The following is a 22,360-nucleotide window of genomic DNA, read 5'->3' on the forward strand; positions in this document are numbered from 1 at the left end:
TTTTCTTCTTCTGTCTATTTCCTCCCCGTCTTGACAACAACACGTGCCGTAACAACACCGCAAACAACAATGATGACAATTGAAAACAAACCAAAAAACAAAATGAAACACGTGTGGGGTCGCTGTCGCAGATGACGAATTGGCAGGCCTCATCGAGGCGGCGGAATCGAAAGCCCCCGAGGAGCTGACGGAGGAGGACAAGATGGCACTACTTGGCAGGCCCAAGGCCGGTGATATTGTCAGGGCACAACTTAGGATAAAAGAAAGTAAAGAATTTAAGGTAAGTAAAGTTTGTTTCATTGCATTGTCGGATATAGTATTCGATAAAAAGTAAAGGGAGACCGACCGATTTGCGTTCGGACGTTTTTGGTTCTGCTTGACTTTTGATTAACCAGAATTTGAATCCAAAAAGATAAAAATACCTTGCATCAAGATGGAACATCAACTCATAGTTACACCGTGGGTCAATGAAGTTTTGCTATCGGTACGATTTTCAGTCAAAAATTGAGGCATGTTTAGGAACTTGTGACTCGGTCCCCTACCGCTTAGAAGAGCCATACTTCTCCGAAACCTTCTCCTTCTCCCTTCTCCAAAAATATTGTACAGTTCAGTGTAGTTCAGTAGAAAATTGGATCAAGTTTCGTGCCGAATTCAATAACTCATATGTTTATTATACGAGTACTAGTTGGCCCGGTAAACATTATTCTGCCATATAAATTATTTCTAGTGAATATTTTGGCTGTTCAACAGCAAACAATTTCATTGGAGCTGATGTACAGGCCAATTAGGTACCTCATTATTTCGTCGTTGCGATTCAATCGAGGTGTATTCACATCAGTATTCTGAATTCGAAACACGTCCATATTGCTTCCTTTTTTCACAGACTTGCAAATATATTCATTGCTCTCCCATCTATGGAACAAGGTGCGCCCATTCGCTAATCATATTCAACTCGAAATAATCGTCAAATTCGCGAAAATTTAAAGGAGCCAGTTTTGCAATCTTAAAATTTGAATTTTTTATATAAAAATACAAAAATCGCGATTAAAAATAGGAGATAGGAGTGAAAATTGGTTATATATTACTTTTTCAACTCAAATTATGCAAAAATGCAAAAACAAAATTATTCAGAAAAAAATTCTTGCATAGGATACCTCAAATCGGTATTGAATATACAGTAATCGGTATCCTAGCAGTATCATATATAGTTCACGACCTATTCTCATGCCAACCAAGTTTTTTGAGTATAATTTCAATAAAATCGGTCGAACCGTTTCGGAGGACGACCAGAAACATCGTGACACGAGATTTATATATATAGAGAGAGACGCCAATCCAAATAAAAGTAATTTGACAGTTTGTACACCTGATTAAATAATAAATTATTAATGTATCAACACATAAATGGTATCTCTAGTTGATAAGAGAATTCGAGTCTCAGAACCAATTGTCAATAACAAAAGAATAAAATGCAGAGTTTAAAGTTTACTAATATAGGCAGAAAGGAAATAAAATTGCAATGTGAAAATGAATCCAAAATGGAAAAAAGAAACAAACGGATATCATCCTACGCTAAAACAATGAATTAGTATATTGCAGATTTCAAGATAGCGTATGTAAACGGGAAGAGAACACATCAGAAAATGTGACGTTATCGTAAGAACATGCTTACATCATTGCTCTACTAGAGGCTACAAACAGATGCAAAAATTACTGCGACTTCCCAGCATTTAGCTTATGCAAATAGGAGGCTTCGGAATATGCATAACCATTATAGCTATGGTGAAAGCATTACCATTTCACGTAAAACAAGGTTGGAATTGCTTCATGTTTTCTTCGTATCACACATTCAGATTTACATTTGAACTTCCTGGAAATGAATCGATAAATTGAAGAGAAACAAACCGTTGTTCATTTTTGTAGCGAAGACAGATGTGAAATGATTTTAAAAATACGTTGCTGATTTTGAACAAAACGCTTACCACGAACTACTGTTCAGCAACGTTGCACAATCGCCGCGTAGCAAAATTCAGCAATCTCTCGGATCCCGCAAATATGAATACACCTAAAATTGTATTTCACTATACCATAACTATTCCAATTGAATTTTGTTTTCATTTCCGAAGTTCGTGAGACACGAACGAATAACAGTGGCTTAGTTAATGATGAACATCTTGAACGAGAATTGTGTCTGAAAATAATCTGTTATTATAATGACGAGTTTTTGTAGAAGAACTAGGAATTTTATAGTAAAAGGTAATTTTAAAGGGTAGACTAGAAAATCAATCAATGAACAGTTCTGCGATTGGACCCTTGAACGTGCGCTTAGAAGAAAACGTGAATGTGATAACGAAAAATAAATTTTGGGCGGGACGAAGTTTGCCGGATCAGCTAGTATGATATATTTTAACAGGAATGTCGAATAAACTTGCACTGAAGAACGTAAGTGCCAGGAGACGGCGAAAGTTTTGAATATTGTGTCAGTGAACGTGACCCCACACAAGGCTGGTATCAACTTTCTGCTTTAAACATTCGCGACTTGAAAGAAGTCACAGGAGGGTTGTGTCCGGGACACGACCGCATCGTTAATGTAGGATTCCGTTAGGCTGTCTGTTGCATGTTGATTTTGGATATGTTTGAACAATTACATCGTAAAATTTTTTTGAAAATTTTCAACACGATGCTATATGCCTCAATACGAATTCCAGTTGGACTAACAACCTCTAATACGGTGTGTAGAACATATGGGAGATCACTTTTTCAAAAATTTCTTCATTATTCTATTTTTTTTCGCCACAACAGAATAAACAACCTCAATCGGACGATTCATTCTCGAGCAAGAACACACATTGGTTTTGACGTAGGACTACGTTTAACCGGAAGATATAGGGAGGTGAAATGAAAAATTAGACACTTAACATGGAGCAAAATTTGAAAGATTTCGAGCATTCATAACTCGAGCATTTCTTAACAGATTGCAAATTGAATAATTGTGAAATTTCAAACATTGTCCACACGCACTAAGTGTCACATTTTGATTGGTCTAATTTGTGCTCCTCAATTGGGTCCGACCGAAAGAAGCAACCAGATCAACAGCAGAATATAATTTGGATACAAGGAAAGACTTATATCGTAAACCACTGCCCTTGTGATTTTACAACCTATCGAATGAAATAAATTTGGTTGTTGCTTTCCGAAAACATCATTCATTTTCTAACCCCGAAGGTTAGTTGATGGCCATCCATCAAAACAATCGATTTCGTTTTTATTTTTGTGTCCGTTCTGCGAAAGCTGAGTAGTATTATTTGTTAATTATTTGTTAGAGAATGATGTTTTTGGGAGCGTTGGAGATGTAATGTAATGTAAAAAATCCACCCACACATGAATAAATAAAAATGGAAGGCAAAATCTATTCATAAGCGGAAAACCCGAAGAAGAGATAGTCCGATAGTCTCTTTCCGTAGATCTATATAGCGAAGAGAAAAATCGTTTTCCGAAAAATTTCCGGAAAACTCTCAGGTCTGAAAATTAAGTTCCCATATATTCGAAAATTACATCATGTTAAGCGTAGTTAGTCCATTTGGTGTTTGCGCTAACGAAATTGATCTTTGTTCGAGAGTGGAAATGGATTTCCAGGTGAAATAACGAATCCCTCTATCTATATAATTAAAAATAGAAGACCAAATGTGTTGCTAAGCGCAAAACCCAAAGAAGGAATGGCCCGATTTGAGTAGTTTTTTATTTTGTTGTATTTATCTTGGCTCATAGATCAATATAGCGGATAGAAAAATCGGAAAATTTTCGAAAAACTCTGAAGGAAGCTCGGAAAATTGGATAAATTGAATACCCATATGTTCGAAAATTACATCATGATAAGCGTTGTTAGTTCATTCGATGTTTGCGCTAACGAAATTGATCTTTGTTCGAAGGTGGAAATGGACTTTCAGGCGGAATAACGCATTCCTATATCTTCTATCTCTATAAATAAAAGTGGAAGGTCAATGTGTTGCTAACTGCTAACTTTTCGGTATTCCAGACAGTACTATGTAAAAGTCGGTAATTAGTAGACTATTTCGTCATTTCAGTATCGTTGATTCATTTTTTTAGAAAAAAAGACGGATAATGTCGGGGACATAACCGGAGAGACGTAGGACTGCACCAAGGGGTGTCAATTATTCGAATATCATGGAGCACAGATCCCAGAATGACCAACTTTTCATGCACAAAATTACAGAAAAAATCAAAGAATAAAATAAAACCTCAGCACATTCAGCAAACACTCAAACGTTGCAAATACGAAAAAATCTAAATTTGTCGTGCAAATGTTGTAGTTCCGGCAACCGGCAACGAACACACACTTGATGGCAAGCATGTCGTAATAGGAATTTACCGTCTGGAATCGTGATATAATTTGGCTTTGCATGCCTCATGAATAACTATGTTCTACTAGTCAAATTCTTCATTTGATACCCATATTGATGGGGCTTTGAGAAAATATGTAATCCGCCATTTTGTAGCGGTCACCATCTTGGATTTTCAAGATCATGAAATACGCAGTTTTATAATGACTGCAGAGATAAAGGTGGGTTCCAAATTTCGGATCAATCGGTCAACAGGAAAGGGGTCAAATATCAATTAATGTGGTACAGCGCCGTAGACAAACATGTTACATACAAACATACAAATATGTCACAGCTCAATAAACTCCAACATTCTATCAAATCGAGAAGTGTAGGAGGGTGAAGGGTGAAGGAGAAGCTAATCTATATTTATTCATAATCTCTTTTTCGTCTCCCACCTTCACCTTGTCCATAAGTTTCGCCCGTATCCGTGGTTGCTTGTAATGAATAACTGAATGCTGCGGTAGCGCAGACAAAATGTATGGGAAAATAGGGAATTCTTTCTTCCAATTTTTCATCAATTTGAACTTTATATGAGCTGAAAAACCGTAATGTGTAGCATATAAACAATTGCTGAGGATATTTCATATCAATGTGTTTATTTGAAAAAAAACATTCATTAATTGAGAAGATATTAGCGTTCAAAAACTGAACACTTTTTCACACCGAAATTTTCAAATTGGCCCCCACATTGAACGGTTAGACGTAGTCCTACGTCAACAAAACATGACTTTTGTTCCTAAATGGGTACTTTTATTGTGTGACATGAAAAAATCCACTTGGGAAAATTTGTTTTACCGTGTTCTCTTCAGCGATGCACCCCTCGGTTTTGACAGCTGGTTGTTTACATTTGACACAAACATATTTTTCGTAGCTGTTTAGTTAATTTTTGGTGCGCAAGGACGTGTTTTTAAAGCTGAGAAAGCTTCCGGGAAATGGGTAATTCTCAACACAGGTCCGAAATTTTGTTGTGCGTGACTTCCACCGTAAAGAGTCTCAACGAAACATTGCTGGGAACTATGGGGTAAGCCGTGGTGCGATTCAGCTGATCATTCGGAAGCATCAGATGTTCGACAGCGATCGACCGAGAAGAGGGCCGAAACGTAAGACTGGTGCAAGAACGGAAACGCTCATCATCCGGAAAATAAAGAAAACCCCGTGAATGAATATTCGGGTGATTAAAGAAAGGTTAGATTTGGACCTTTCATATCGCACCATTCGACGATGCTTGGTGAAACTGAACCTGAAGAGCTACTTCGCCAAAAATCGATCGATGATCAGTAACACCAACAAAAAAACGACTTCAGTTTGCAGGGGACAAGCTGCTGGAGTTCTGGAAACGCGTTATATAGTCGGACTAGTCCAAGTTCGAGCTGTTTAACAAGAAAGGACTACTCCGAGTGTTGCGGAAGAGCGACGAGAGCCTCCAGGACCGACATCTACAACCGACTATGAAGCACGATGGTGGAAGCAGCATGATGTGGGGCTGTTTCTCGTGGGCTGGGATAGGAAACTTTGCGCAGGTCAACGATATTATGACTGCCGATGGTTACATCGACATTTTGTGCGAATCCATGCCAAATTATGGGACAACACCTTCCAGCATGAAAAGAACCCGAAGAAAACAGCAGCATTTTCCGATCGACCCGGATCAAACCAACAATTTAGCCACCCTAAAGCTCTAACTTGAATCCTATTGAGAATTTATGGACGATTTTGGACAGTAAGGTGAGCAAAACTGACGTAACGAACAACCAAACTATTTTGCTGCATTGAAGAAGGCGAGCTGGACCCACAACACCGAAACCAAAGGTGGGTTGACTATTGAATAATTAATCTAACAAATAAATCAACGATACTGATATGACACAATGATCTACTAATTACCTACTTTTACGAAGTATTGACTGGAATACCGAAAAGTTTAAAAATAAATTTTTATATTGGAACATTTTGGTATCGAATTCGGTTGGATTTGTTTCGTGCACTGTAATTATTAACGATGTCAATAACACGCCAGTCATATCCACAACACCCTTGCATAAATCTATGTTCTTTTCAAGCATTTTCGGGCGATTATCTTCAATCACTCGAGGTCTGCTTTATGCGGGCGCTACACGATTCGTCCAACTTTTCACTCGAATGTTGGACTCAAACATTTGGCTCGATGAATCGACAAATGCTATGACGAATGTGCTGCTACACGGTGAAGTGAATGTTCGATTCAATGCACTCGGTCCAAACATTCGGCGAGTATTTGGATCGAATGTTTATTTTTTTTATTTACAATCAAAAACGTTAGGAAACTTGATGACGATGCGAGTATTGAAATTGCTGCCGTAGCAATTGTACTGATATTGAGCTGTTAATTAAAAATGCTTGAAATCAACATTATTAAACTGCAATATTTTGCCGAATATTTTGAAATTTATGAATCAATTTCATAGTTCCTTCATCTAAAACTTGTAAACAAACCAATCTGTCAAAGATAAATTCGGGCGAATCGTGTAGCGGTGTATCGAATGTCATCGAGTGCCGAATCAACGAATGACAAAAATCCTTTGACTCGTGCCACTCGCGTTGGAAGGTAATCCACAACGAACGGATTACCTTCCAACGCGAATATTCGACACTCGACATTGGAGGTTCGTAGCTCGTCAGTCGACTACACGATGCGTCGAATCATCGAGCGTCCAGCATTCGAGGGTGTTCGTAGCATCGTGTAGCGCTGGCTTTAGTGGAGTCGCTCGCCGGACGCTGTATTTGAATAACAATAAAACCCGCTGAAACTCTTCCGATTGGCGATCTAACGTACAAATCTACACCTAAGCGGCGCTGCGGTGAAAGTGATGATGGTTTTAAATTTTGCCATGTGAGCTTATGGAAGGTTTGTAGTTCTTTCCATAAATTACAATGTAATAATCTTAAAAGATTATTTGATTGCGATGAGTTTGTAAGAAATTTAATTCTGCGCAATTTTATATATAATATGTTATTTATTTACCTCTTTCAGTAGTGAAAACTATAAAAATGTTGACAACGGTTGAATTAAAGAAGGAAATTCGAGAGCACAATCAAACACAAGTAGAAAAATGCACGATTCCTGCATGTGAGAACTACCTTGGAAAGCCCGGAAGTTAAATATACGTGATTTGTTTTTGAGTTTTAGGTTACATTAGCATCATTTTCTTAGTTCAAAAACAAAATCCAGATGTATCACCGATCGTTTACGTTTTGCGTTAGATTGCCAATTGAAGAAACGTAAATTTCTATGCAAACTCATCCACAAGTGTCCATGTCATGTATGAGGCGGGTCTTGGCTAAACCAAGATGTGTGGAATAAAGGTGTGACCGTGTCGTCAATAAGTGCGCGAGGGGAAACGGTATAAATATACAGAGGACTGTGGAGTGGAATTTAACTGCAAATAGAGATGTCTAAATTTTTCGTTTATTCGATTAATCGTGGGGTCATTTTCAAATTTAAATTTTTAATTGTCTTTCAGTATTCGATTAATCGAGCGAATATTTGTTTCTTGTAATCACAACGAACAGTCATTTATAATAAAAAAATGATGTCATAATTTTAATAGTTACATTAAATATAATTTTGAAATAAATATGGTGTACTGAAAAGGTATTTCAGTATATTGATAAATTTGCCATTTCATGATTTTTTGAGGACGATTGAAAAGAGAGCACACCATGAAAATGATGCACAATATTTTTATTATACCAACATAAAATGTTTTCTGTTCAAAATTACCTATTCTTCGAATGTTGTTGAAATATCTGATTTGTGTGTATTTCCCTGCTTTTTCCCTAAAACTACTAGTTCAAAAAAAGTATATTTATAGAATCATTGACCACTAGTATGGTATATTTTCCTTGGCACCCGGAGTTTGAATACTACTATTTTAGAACATGAGTTGAGACCACCTTTTTCAAGTCCGCATGTTACTTCTGCAGACACTGAATTCTTCATCCCAGTATCCTCCACCAACAGGGAATCATTTTTATGCTTCAACCGTAAATGGTTTAGCATATTCGATGAATTTCGACGAAACACCGACGGTTAAACAAATTTTGCACTGTATTTTTTGAAAGAAATTGTTCCTTTTTTCATTAATCGCGATTACTTTGATAATTATTCGATGTATTCATACTTTGATTTTTCATCATTCGATATAAAATTACTGATGCAGATTTTCGATTATTTGGATTAATCGAACGATTAACCGACGTCTCTAACTGAAAAACGCGGGAAAAATATCTCCATCACCAACCGACACCGAGAGTCGATTTATTCTCTTGATCTGAAACAAAAAATAAGATAGAGTATATTACAAACCTAAATTTAATCGTAAAAGACTTACCTTTCAACTTCTCAATGCTCTTATTGCCACCAAAACAATTCCACACACAAAGAGCAAAAAAAAGATATTGCAAAATATTGCAGTTTGTTTACATACAAAATCCAAGATGGCTGAAAGGCTTTTTTCATAAGTTGCGCTACCGTATTGTATCTATCGTGGGCTAAACTAAGCCGCCAAGTTACATCTCAATTGACGAATTTACGTTGGATTTACAACCAGATGGCGCAGCGAGTAAAATGAGGATGTTTTGTTTTTTTGGTATGAAATTCGTTCAAATTTTATGGACAAATCAGAATTTATCTTCAAATTTCCCGGTTTCATGTATTCTTTCCGCGCTGAAAAGGTTAGAAAATCATCATTTTACAATGTGCTATGTATATTACGAGGAATGGCTTGTTATAAGTTTTGTAACTTTAATTTTTTTTCAACTAAGTAAACGATGAATAGGGTGTTTTGCGCTAAAAATACTCAAATCCTTCTCGTATCAACCCCTACATAATCAATGATATCAGCCAGTTTGATATGATATCGATTTCATCGCAATTATCCATAGTATCAATAACCGGTATGCATTATCAAACTTAAAATTTTCGAAGATTATCTATGACTTTGGTCAAATCGCGTGTTGAAACCATCGTAAATATACAAAACTCCAACTTTCTTACCATATACTTTTGAAAAAATCTAAATTGAAATAAAATGAATAATCACCACTTGCTTTTCAGTGCGTAAAATAAACAAACACCCTCACTTTTGTGGTTCTGAGTTCTAATGTAGATGTCGCATGAGTAGATTCAGCTTTGCGTAAATTCGTCAATATAGCTATCAATTAAATCGAAAAAGGAAAAAGCACACGCATTGCCGTTCATCCGAAACACACACATAGGAAAAGAAACTCAGATACTACACACACGAGTTGTATTAAATCGGACGTTTATATTTCAATAAACGAGGGGCTCTACAATAATAGAATTAGCGCAGAAGTGCAAAAGTGCAGTGCAGAAAACTACATTTTTCATCATTTCTTACTTTGACTTATCGAATGAGATATCACTAATTCGTACAGTGTGCTGAAGAGCTATTCCAACTCTTACACCAATTACAAAGTTTTTCACTTTCTCTTCGACATGAAAAAAGCCTTTGGCTTCAAAACTTAAACATCGTCGATTTACGAAAATAAATAAATTATCGCTTCATTCCGGGTCCTGTTTTCACTGCCACAGTCGGCTGCCGCTGGCTCTGATTGCCTCTGACAGAATGTTTATTGCTCCAAACTTTCTTGGAAATAGTCGTTTGGTTCTCGTTAGTCCGGATCCTGGAGATACGACATCGCTCTAGCTGTTGGGGAGGGCAAGGCTAAAGAAGCACCAGGAAATTGTTTATGAAAACATCAGTTCGGCACTGAAGCAGCTTGGTTTGGCCCAGCGCCAGACCAGCAGAAACCAGGGGCCTCCACTTTCGGTCCGTTAGGAAATCGATAGGAAATTAAAGACCTCTGCATTGCCTGGATGGCGACCGGAGTACAGGAGCTGCGAAGGCTTACGACAAACCGTTTTCCTATGATGCCAGCTTTGGGATAGTGGTATTTGATGGATGGATGGGAAACACGCAAGATAGCTTTATTCAATTATTATTCAATTTCATTGATTATGTTCTCGTCACGTAAATTGTTGTTTGTCAATGAGAAGGATGCTGATCACGGTGATTCGGGTGATGTGGGTGATGAAATGCCGGTTAGTTAGCATAGTGTTTGTTTCCCCCAGTCAAGCCACAACGAAACGGTGCCACCATTGACAGATATTCACTATTGGCACAATGTCATCAAATGGCGTTTCTAATGTTCATTCACTGAAAAATCTACGTTGCTAGTTGGAAGAATATTCTTATCGAAGTAACGCGAAACAATGAACGTGTCACCGATTGTTTCCAATTCAAACTGTAACCTTTTCACATACCCTAATGCTCATTTATCAATCATACAACCGCTGATAACGGCCTCATATAAATTTATCACAAGCTGATGCTGCGGTTCAGATTTCGAGTGTCAGATGTGGGTGTCAGAAGCAGCGCCGTCCAAACCTAAATCAAGTGGAGACAGCGGTCTGACAGCGCATTCCTTCTGTTATTTATCCTTTGTCTAACTCATTCCAGCTAAAAAAAAAAGAGATTTAGAACTAAATTGACCACTCCCTCGGCGACGATTCGATCATTGCTCTTTAAAATAAACCAATTTTTCCAACAAACCTGAGGGAAGCGTAAACAGCGTTTGACTTGTCATAGCAAATTAGGGGCTGCCTCCTCGCACAGAATTAAATATGGGAGCTGAGATTCATGCAGAAACAACAGCTGTCCCCCAACGCGATTGGCAGTGGTAGAACATAACCGAAACCAAGGGTATTTGACCGCGTATTTCAATCTCCACAAGCACTTGGTTTTCACATACTCATTTGCGACGAGAACAAAATGAGGTGCTGACGGGTGCTTCGAGGTGACACAATCTGGTGGGAAGCGGCGAAGCCAAAAATTATATATACATCGTGAAGGGAAAGGGAAAACTATAAAGAAAATTGAAAATATGCAAATATTTGATAAGGGAAAAAGATGAGAGTCAAGTACAGCATGACGTTTGACTAAAAATTAATCAAAACCTCACTCGATTTCGATATGACTAGCTGAAAATTTATACACCGGCAAACAACAAAAAGTTGCAGAACATACGATGTTAAACTTCAGAAACTTTTACAATCTAACAAGCATCAAAGTAGTATTCGAAGCATTTCTAGATGAGAATGTGCAAGAGCTGAGAAACGAAAACCGTGTTCTAGAAGTTAAATTGCTCCGTAATCCAATCATTTCATTTTCGGTGCTCCGATTCTCATTTTTTATATTTTTTCTGTCTTACTTCCCGGCAATCGTCAAGCGATTTTTCTAATTATAACAACAACCAAGTTAAGCTTCTAAATCGATTCAGTAACGACAGATTTTTGAAAAAAAAAAAGTACAGCTGAAATATTTTTAACCTTTCCAGTACAAATCAATAACACTGGCAACACTGGATACCACCATAAAAGTGGTAGTAAGGCGGTTCTATGGAAGAAAGCAAAAGGGGAACTATTTACCTGAAGCGTGGAAGAGGGAAGTTGATCACAAGCGAAGATGTGCAAAAGCTTATTGTGTTTTGTTTAGCTTGAGCTTGAGCTTGGATAGACTGTACTTTTCGTAGTTGCTCTCCGTGTTTGACCTGAAACAGCGAAATTGCACAAAGAACACACTGAATGACGGTTGGGAGTAGCAAATCATTATCATTGTGCAAGTTTCGGTGATTCGAGCTTTGAATAGTCAATAACGACGCCGGCCGCGTCCTTACAGTCACCAGGGGAAGGGAAGGAATGTTAGTATGATATTCGTCTCCCGATGGTCAGAAGGGTCGCCTCTATAGCGTGGTTTCCTAACGATTAACATGGAAGGGATAGTTGTTAGTAGGGATAAGTAAGAATCAGGATTCACTGAGGTAAGTGATGTGATTATGTCAACTGAAATAACGACCACTCGATGAACTTCTACGCGCCTTGAGTGGTAGTGTCCAATTCGCGTTGAAGACAGTGAGCTTCGTTTTCTGAGTTTGGGAAGCTAATGAGTGATGGTTTTTCAGGGGAAATGAACACACTTTTAAAATGAAAATTATGAATGAGAATTAACTTTTCCGTAGTGAATGTGTGTAACAGTACTGAATCTTGTTTTTCAACCCTTCACAATGAAGACAAATTTACGCGAATTTTTGCGAACTTTTTTCGCCAACCAATCAAAACGAAGAGCTGCTTTTGCTGCGAAAAAAAACGAATTCGCGTTGCTTTGACAGTTGCCTCCCTCATATCAGAAATTTGGAACAAGACAATCAAGATGGGTGAAACAAGATATAAATAAATTCGCTCACTTTCACATCGATGGAACGAAGTAAGGGGCTGTCCACATTCCACGTGGACAGAAAAAGCACGATTTTAGACTCCCCTCTCCCCCTCCGTGGAGAAGTCTCTATATTTTCATTTTCATATGCCAGAGAAATGATTTGCAAAACGAAGCATGTGTTTCATATGAGTTTAATTTTGAAAAACTGGAAAAACTTCGTTTTTCTATTATCTGCGAATATATAAAGGCTATCTGGTTTACCAACACGGAAAAGCGCATTATACAGTTGAACAATCCGCATCCGAATGGGAGCCACACAATTCCAAAAAAAATTTAAACACTGTTGTGATCACATTGAATAAATATTCAATACAAGAAAGTTAGTTTATGCTCACATCTTTGTTTCAGAAGTGTGCTTATTTCATCTTGAAATCTTAAAGCTTCCTGAGGTATTGACAGAAGCAACAACATTTCTTGAAGTGGACTATATATTGTGTCGTAATATGAGCTCTACCAGTACCGAACCTTTCCAGTTTTTGAAACGTACACAAACGAACAGAACAATTTTATATGCATAGATTTTTTTTTTGTTATTAAAAAGAATTTCAAGAAAATAAAAGTTAAAGTAGGAAGCATGTACTGATGTCTATCTGATGTCTATCTACACTTGACAAAGGATTGATGAGTGGAGGATCGAAATCTTCAAGCGATTTCGAAACGCTGTAGCTTCGATATAAATGTAGACATGAAGATATAAAATACAGCATTATCAAGCTACAAATTTCTATTTTAGGGATATCGTAAGGACATATTTTAAGTTTGATGTGTGTATACATTGTAGACAAAAGACATCGAAGAAGAAAAATAAAGCGTTTTTGGTTTGGTTTCAAAGTTTCCATTAATTTTAAAAATATAATTCCCAATAAATATATAATTCCAATCAACCTGATTATTTCGCTTCCATTTGATTCATAGAAAGTTTCAGTAGAACCTATTTCTAAATTATCCTTTAATTTTGAATTGGGAATATTTCATGAAATAATGAACGCACAGCAAATCGATGGACAAAACTGCCCACTGCTCACTGCAAACTTGAAAATATTCTATAAAAGGACCAGTTGTTGCTTTGACGAATGCATAACAGAGTTACAGCGTTTCAAAAATCACTCAAAATTTTCGATGCCACATTTTTCACCTCACAGGAAATGTTAGTACATTTACACACTCTAGTCACTTTCAGTCGTCAGCACAATATGAAACCTGTTCCGCAATAGTTAAGGGAATTTGCAGTTGTCCACGTGATATGTGGACAGCCCCTAAGCAATATCCAAGCTTGCTCATTTTCCGATTTTCCGATTTTCAGCTGAATGACAGATGGTTTGTTTTCTTCTTATTCTTTTTACGCTGCTTTCATCAAGAAAATCGTACAATTTCAATCAAGCAAGTTGTTGTCACTCATTTTTGAGAGAAGTGTTCAAACTTGACGTGAATCTTTGTTAGTGAGTACATTTGTGCGTTTTTATCCCCGAATATATTTTTAACATAGGGTTACGTCTAAAAGGATTATATCGGGGGTAAAACGAAAATTTGAACACTGATCATGTAGGAAATAATGAAAGATGTACTAGGTCAGCTCACATCATGGCTTCCAGCAGCATCGGCCGACTGCAAACAAGTTTTTTTTTACTTCTGAAAATCTCGTTATAGTTGTCCTGAAGAATTATTTCGATGCATTCCGAAGCATTCTAAAATTCGGTTCGGACTACTGTTGCCATTCAACAAAAGGTGGTGCGTAGACAAATTTGTGGATTTTTTATTTGGGAATGATGGTTTTGAAAACATTTGAGATAAAGTTTTGCTGTAATCATACTGAAAAACTAATTTGATATTCAATGAGATCCCTCTGCTCTTCCTCACAACATTCACTTCCCGTTTGAGAAATTATTGAGTGAACATCGTTTGTGCGAGTGTCGAGCGGCAATGAATTGTCTTTCTCAAGATTCATTGCATCCCTAATAAGTTCTCGAAAGATGTAATTTTATGTTGATCGCACTTGATCGAAGAAATTACAAAAAGAATATATTTGATCGCAGTATTTGATAAACTCTTTCGCTTCAATGCAATTTGGAATTCTGAAAAAAACTGAATTTGAAAACACACAACAAAATTTATCGTGTGGCGACGGTATTTTTTTCGAAGCCGCTGATTTCTATGGCTTCGGCCTTTTCGGCTTCTGTACAGTGATTTTTGAGGATTTATCTGACGTTTGCTTTCGGGCAGCCGCAGTAGCAGCAGCTTTCTTCTGGTAGCCCTTTTCGATGCTGGCGCTTTCATGATCGCCTTCTTAGCGATACCATTCTTCTCTGCGGTGGCCTCCTTTTTGGCCTTAGGGGAAGCTTGAAAAAATATGCCACACCAGTGCCCTTCGTTTGCACAAACAGGCTCTTGGTGGTGATTTTGTTCATCAGCGCTTTTTTGATGAACGAAATTAGCTTCGCCACATCAATCTTGAGCAGCGATAACATGCTGCAACCTCTGCACAATTATAACTGAGTGGATCCTGGCTCAAATGGTTAAACGTTAATAGAGGTTTTATTAGATTGATGTTCAGGTTGTTGTCTAATCAATTAGTGCTCAATTCACGTTTTTATCGTGTAGGTCTTGCTACTAATAATGTATGTAATTGTGGTCCAGAATATCATGATATCGGGCATGTTGTTGAGTAACGTAAAAAATATAATTAAAGAATTTAATTGGCTGCTGATTTAGAGGTTTGAAAAGGTATACTCACAAATGTCAGATCAAGATGGCTTAAATGGTCGCGATCTTAATATTATGCTACCCATATATGTCTTCCTTAGAAGTAATTATGTTATTATTTTGCCCGCTTCACTTGTCCGTTCTTCATTCCCTTCCCTATAAATAAGCAGAACTTAGCACCAGATGAGATCAATTTACTAGAGCAGCTACACAAAATTCCCAAGAGAGCCCTCATGGCCATAGAATAACAAATATACATTACCTGACTATAAATTTAGTACAACCCTCTACAAACTATATTCCGGACAACGTGGCAACGTAGTACAAAATGCTATTTTTATCCATAATATATTTCTGTAGTCATAGATTTAATAGACTTAGGTTGCTAGCTATGTAGATCTAAGCTATTTAAACTTGTGTTCAAAAATACACTGATAAATGATGATTCCTTGTCCTCTTCTTAATAATTAAATAAATAGAAGAAAGAACGAACTTCAATGTATTTTGTGCACATTTTTGAACATCGATATAAAAAAAATAGAAGGTGTCGAATTCCTCGTGCCCAACACGAGGATTCAACTTCTTCCTACCCGTTTAGAAAATAGAGGTTAATACAAGAAACTGATTTGATGTATCAAAAGAGGAAAAGTTACAGATTTATGAACAATGAAAAAACTCAATTCAAATGCAATTACTGCAAACAATCACAGTCCTACGTCAAGTTCCCGTCCGTGTCCCTAAACCCAAACTCATTTACTTTTTGAATCAATAAGTAACCATCATATAACGTGTACACATTTTATCTTTCGAATGAAACGGTTATCATATCATTTCTTCCAATCGGCAAAGAGGTATTAATGCTCAAAATCTTGTTTCTCCAATGTAACGCTCTTGTTTTCGAAACTGGCTCCTCTCTATCTCAGGTGATATGCAGTATCACCCTGATGTCGTCTATAGACGACGCTCGTAGCGAAAGGGTTAAGAACGTTGGTGACAAAAGACGGCGAACGTTATGAAAATTGTGTCAATGACGCTCCCCACCTACAAGCCTGATTGAAACCTCTTTCGATGCTAACGCATGGTTCTTCATAGCCGAGAATGATACACAATGTGTCTCCTTCGAATTATCCTCCGAAGAAAGCGCATGGTATTTCATGAACGTTCCATTTTGTAACAACTCCCATCGTTCCGCCGACGTCTGCGAATCGAGGCACACAGAACACGTCCGTCCCATCCTTCCATTAAGCGAACAAATGTCTTAATAGCCAAACTGTCACTGTTCATTCCGTGCCATCACGTACCCGGTAACGAAGCTGCCAGGCACCATTTGTCTGAGCGAAGCTTAGAATCTGGCAGTCAATTAGCGTTGTATGGTGAAATTCCAAGATTTAACGTCTATTTATTGGCTGGGATCTCTGATCTCACAGGGAGCAATAGTTTGATCCAATTTATAGTTATGATTTTGCAACACCAACCAATTTTAAAATGAGCGAGAAACACCTACCCGCGTTCCCCTTTATGCGCTTCACAATGGGAAAGAGAGTACAAACCTCAATCGCCAAGACAACCGGCGAGGGGACAGACGGACGCCATGGAACACCCGCTAGACGCCGGGCGTATAAGAAGCTTAAACACAGCGGAGCAATTGTGGTTTGTTCGCTCGTTTCCTCTTGCCATCGCATTGTTGGTAGCCATTATCTTCTCACAGTAGAAATATCTTCCCACTCACGGCGTGACTTCTTGTTTTGGTGACTTTGTGCCATTAACATTATTACGGGAAGGTAACTGTGACGCTCGTGTCGCTCGTGGCGCCCCGAGGGAACATTAAACCATGAGATGCGAGACAACAGGAGAAGTGTTTCTCCAGAACGGATAAAATTATTCACTGATGGTAAAAGGGGTGGTGGGTGGTAGCTTCTAAGTACCCGAAACATTCCTGAAATGAAACAAAACGTTTTATAATATAAGCAGTTTCAGCGTTGGCTGCTCAAAACTAACAGTTGATTCCATTGAATGGCGGTTAAAAAACATTTATTTTATTACGACAATTCCGGTTTGCCACCTGGAACCAACCATCAAATCAAACAAACAAACAACTTGAATTACCATCGCTCAAACAATAAACAAAACAACGCGACGATATAAAGGCCAAAAATACCCCACAAATCATACCGAGAGACAGTGCTATGCCTTCTATTTGAACACACTCATCCCACAAACCCCAAACAATTCGAGCGCGATGAAAGCTCTAACCAGAAAACAATGGGACACCCCCCCCCCCACACATATTGTCCTCACCCAACTATCACTAAAAGTGAGCCACCATCGATTATGCCAGAGGGGAAACAACCGGGCACATTCATTATCAATTAAAATTATTGAAACATAAATTAAGCGTAAACAAACTCGTGCCACCTTCTCACGTTCCCCCACTCGTCACCACCATGGTCACGGACAGGGTTTCGACACAATGGGCGTTTTCGTTATTGAATTTTCCTGCTGTTCGTTTCCAGGGCGTTCCCGGATCACGCTTTGTGGTGTAGTTGTGTAGGGCAGGCTGACGACGGAACGGCGAGGGGGTGAATTTTGTGAAAATTATCCACTATAATTTCACTCACGACACCGACGCAGCAGTGAATGAGCAGCGTGGGGGTGGCGGTAACCGCGATGATGGCGTGCTTCTATTTATTATATATTAATTTCGAAGGGAAACAAAGTGCAGAGACAGTAGTATTATCTCTTCCCGGTAGAAATGTTGTTCTGATAACGAACCAACTTTCGACTAGATTATACAATAGTGGAAACGCAATTAATTCCAAATACAGCTGATTCCATTCTCTCATAAATGTGAATTTGCGCTGCGAATTCGGAAAAGTTCAATTGGTGGGTTGTTGCAAGCAAAAAACAATGATGTTCAGAATTATAACCATACACATTTCTGGCATATTCTTTGTTTTTATTGCGAACATGGAAGTTTGTATGCAAATTGTGCACCGTTAAATACAATATATATTGTGTATAAGTGTGAATAGAATTGTGTTCGACAGTTAATTAAATTAATGATATATCGAGATAAGTAAATATAACTAGCCCTACGTGCTTTGATTTCTGCAGATTTTCGCCAATTAATTTCATAACAAAGCATCGGTCTGCTATCGCTATGGGGACGACTGTAGCGGCATTATTGTCAAACCTTCTATAAGGCCGTGGAAACTATCGAACCGACTCCAACTTCAGAGAACATAATCCGTACACGAGGAATAACACATATTTACCATCGATGAAAAATTAACCATTGAAACAGTTAAAAAAATGAGTGGCAATATAGTTGTCACTGCCCGTTAACCCCAAAAAACAAAAAACAGTCTTGTAAACCGTCGACATTTTTGGTGACCATCACATACTGCCCTTGCGTGAAAGTTGCGGCACAATATTGTTGTTGTAATCCGGATTTTGAAATTTTTTGGGCACCACTCTAGTGCTCGCAACACAACCAAATTTGTATTGGGTACTATTGTGCGTATTTTCGGGGCAATGAGAAGTGGATTAAACGAAATAAAGGCAGTTGAATTTGTATAGCCGAGCTAAGCGTTTCTTTTATAGTACTGTCCGAGATTTATCTCCTACAATACTGTAGACAGGATCAGCACTAACGCGTGGTACGTGTTGGGATTTTTATTGTGGATGCCTATAATACTTTCGGTCGGATAGAGGACGAGTGTGACCGGAGATCGGTCACGGGTTATGAGTTTTCCCGTAAGAGAGTTGGAAGAGATTTCCAGGAAGGTAGCCGAGAAAGTGATCGGCGAGGATATCGATTGCGTGGATGCTGAAGCCAGCGGATCAACGAGAGTTATCACCGACGAAGGTCCATCCGATTCCGATAGTGAAACATTCGGGTCACCTACAGAAGTGCGACGAGACAGTTTTGAAGAATTTTTGAAAAAGGATCCACGATATAAAGTAAAATCCAACGAGACAAAGACTGAAAATAAGATGGCTGATGAAACACTAAAACAATTGATCGATGCGTTGAAGGTTTTACGTGTGCGGAATGCTGAGCGACGATTCGATATCCGTGATGTCAAAGACATTGTTGTAGCCATGTACGATCCCGATAAAGAAATCGAACTACATACTGATGCATGCTCACATGGGCTGTCGGGTGTTCTTCTACAAAAAATGGATGACGGTCTTCATGTCATCAGCTATTTTAGTCGTAAAACATCCGAGGGTGAGAAATCCAAGTATAGCTACGAACTTGAGGCTTTGGCGATCGTAGAATCCGCAGAAAGATATCGAAAATATTTGCTAGGACGACATTTCGTAATAATCACTGAATGTGAAGCAGTTAAGAAAACCGTGGAGAAGAAGCAAATGCTACCAGTAGTTGCTAGATGGTTATTGAAGTTACAAGAATATGATTACCAGCTAGTGCATCGGAAGGGTGAAAAGATGAAACACGTGGACTGCTTAAGTCGAAACGCGGTAGAAGAGCCAGGTTGTGAAGAACCGGAACCGGTAGTCGCGCATGTCATGGAGATTAACATCCGTGAAGACCAGTGGCTGAAATTATTGCAGCGGGAGGATAAAAAGCTTTTCGAAATTATGAAAATATTATCAATACGACCAGGAGATAACAAAGGCAAACAAATCCATAAAGAATATGCTCTGAAGGACGAAGATGTGATGCGGAAATGTAGTGACGGTTTGAAGTGGGTAGTACCAAATCGGGCTCGCTGGAGAGTGGCACGATGTTATCATGATGACCTTGGACACAAAGGAGTGGATAAAGTGCTAGAAGCAGTAAGGAAGAATTTCTGGTTTCATCGAATGCGGATCTACCTAAAGCGCTACATTGGGTCGTGTATTCATTGTGCATATGTGAAAGGGAAGGTAGGCGCGAAGGAAGGTCTACTGCAACCAATCGAGAAAAACTCTGTTCCGTTTGATACCATCCATTTGGACCATTTGGGTCCATTCATTCGTTCAATACTTCAAAATGAATATTTAATAGTGCTGGTGGATGGATTCACTAAATACGTGATAGTGAAGGTAGTACGTAATACCAAAACGAGTCCAGTAATCTCAATGCTAAACGAGGTGTTTGCAATATTTGGTAAACCGAAGAGGATCATCACCGACCGGGGAACAGCTTATACGTCCAAGGATTTCGAGAGTTTTTGTATACAGTTGGGAATTGCACATGTGAAGGTAGCGGTCGGAACCCCGCGAGCTAACGGTCAAGTTGAACGTGCGAATCGGAGTGTCTTAGATTCCATAAAATGCATGGTGAAGGAGGATTGCAAAAACTGGGATAAACACTTGCGGATGATTCAATGGGGATTGAATTCAATGATCAACAACACAACGAAGGTGTCACCAAACACGCTTTTGTTCAACTACAACCTTCGAGACATTATTGAAAATCAGCTATCAATGATGTTTGCTGATGAATTCACCGGAGGCCGATCAGATGAGCTGAAGCAATTAGTTCAAACCAGAATAAGGATGGAACAGCAGAAACAAAAAGAATATTTCGATAAACGCAGGAAAGCAGCCAGGAAGTACTACGAAGGGGACCTTGTGCTAGTTGAAAAGGATTTGCAGGCTACCGGGCAGAGTCGGAAATTGGAGCCACGATTCAAAGGACCGTACGCCGTGAAGAAAGCACTAGGAAATGACCGGTATTTAATAGCTGATGTTCCTGGGGTTCAGCTGACACAACGGCGGACTTCAACGGTTTTTGCTGCAGAGAGAATGAAGCCGTGGTCCGTGAACAGATTGGTCGAAGACAGTGACGACGATGAGACTCAATCAGACCATTCCAGCGAGGAATAGCTTTCGCCGGGTCGGGATAAAAGCTGTGGTGTCCGATGTTGTTGTAATCCGGATTTTGAAATTTTTTGGGCACCACTCTAGTGCTCGCAACACAACCAAATTTGTATTGGGTACTATTGTGCGTATTTTCGGGGCAATGAGAAGTGGATTAAACGAAATAAAGGCAGTTGAATTTGATAGCCGAGCTAAGCGTTTCTTTTATAGTACTGTCCGAGATTTATCTCCTACAATATGTACTGTGAACGTGACCAATAATGCATTCCTCGGCTCCAACAGTCACATCAGAAAAAAAACAGCACATTTGATTGTAGTTTTAACCCCTTGCCGTACGATTTATTTTCAACAACACGATCCAAACACGAGCGCAGTGAGTCGTTTCAATACTCTGTCGAGTGTGTGTATCTTACTATCGATCGTAGCAGTCCCGCATCATCACACTCATGAAGCATGTATCCATTTCACATCGATAGACGACTAGTGAGGTTCGATGTTGTACGTTCTGGTACAGTCTAATCGCCACGAGTGTGGTTCGGTGTTATACGTGAAAGGGGTTAATGCCATTTGACTGCCAATAATATGAATGCTTTTGCTCTCTTTATTCCGCTTTTGAGCGTAGATCCACATCAACACATATCCATAGACGATAAATGGTGGAAGAGGTGGGGGTAAAACGGACATGTTAAGAAGAACTTCAATTATATCTTTGGAAACTCATGTTTCCCAAAACTTTGATGCAGTTTCTTGCAATTCAATATACTGTTTTTCTACCTAATTGCCCAAATATTTTGCAAAAAAGTGTTTTTCATTGTTTTTACTGAAATCAAAACAGACTAAAAATTACAAAATTTTATTATCGATGCGGGTAATATGTACATTAGGGTGGCAATGGATGTTTAGAAGAAATTTCATCGTCGAATTTCAAAAACCGACCATGTACATTTTGTTTGTTGACCCAAAAAATGACCTATGCAAAATATCAGCTCAATCGGACATGATTTAGGGGTGCATCAAAGCGCTCAAAGTTTTGATTTGGCAATGAAGGTATGGAAAAAAAATTATCGAATTTGAAGAACCGACAAT

The 22,360-nt window shown here is 38.6% G+C and overlaps 1 protein-coding gene across 8 annotated transcripts in view; it reads left to right on the top strand.

The window, feature by feature from the left end:
* LOC129773288 (sodium/calcium exchanger 3) overlaps positions 1-22,360 on the top strand; it is a 352,801-nt gene that overhangs the window by 231,797 nt on the left and 98,644 nt on the right. For 7 of the 8 annotated variants that reach the window (XM_055776890.1, XM_055776900.1, XM_055776893.1 and 4 more), the window contains exon 4: positions 132-280. In XM_055776890.1, coding sequence (XP_055632865.1) covers positions 132-280 — 149 coding nt within the window. The remainder of the gene's footprint in view (positions 1-131; positions 281-22,360) is intronic. The other variant, XM_055776912.1, reaches the window with a different exon arrangement.

Source organism: Toxorhynchites rutilus, chromosome 1 (genome assembly GCF_029784135.1).
Source record: "Toxorhynchites rutilus septentrionalis strain SRP chromosome 1, ASM2978413v1, whole genome shotgun sequence".
In the NCBI taxonomy this organism is placed as follows: domain Eukaryota; kingdom Metazoa; phylum Arthropoda; class Insecta; order Diptera; family Culicidae; genus Toxorhynchites; species Toxorhynchites rutilus.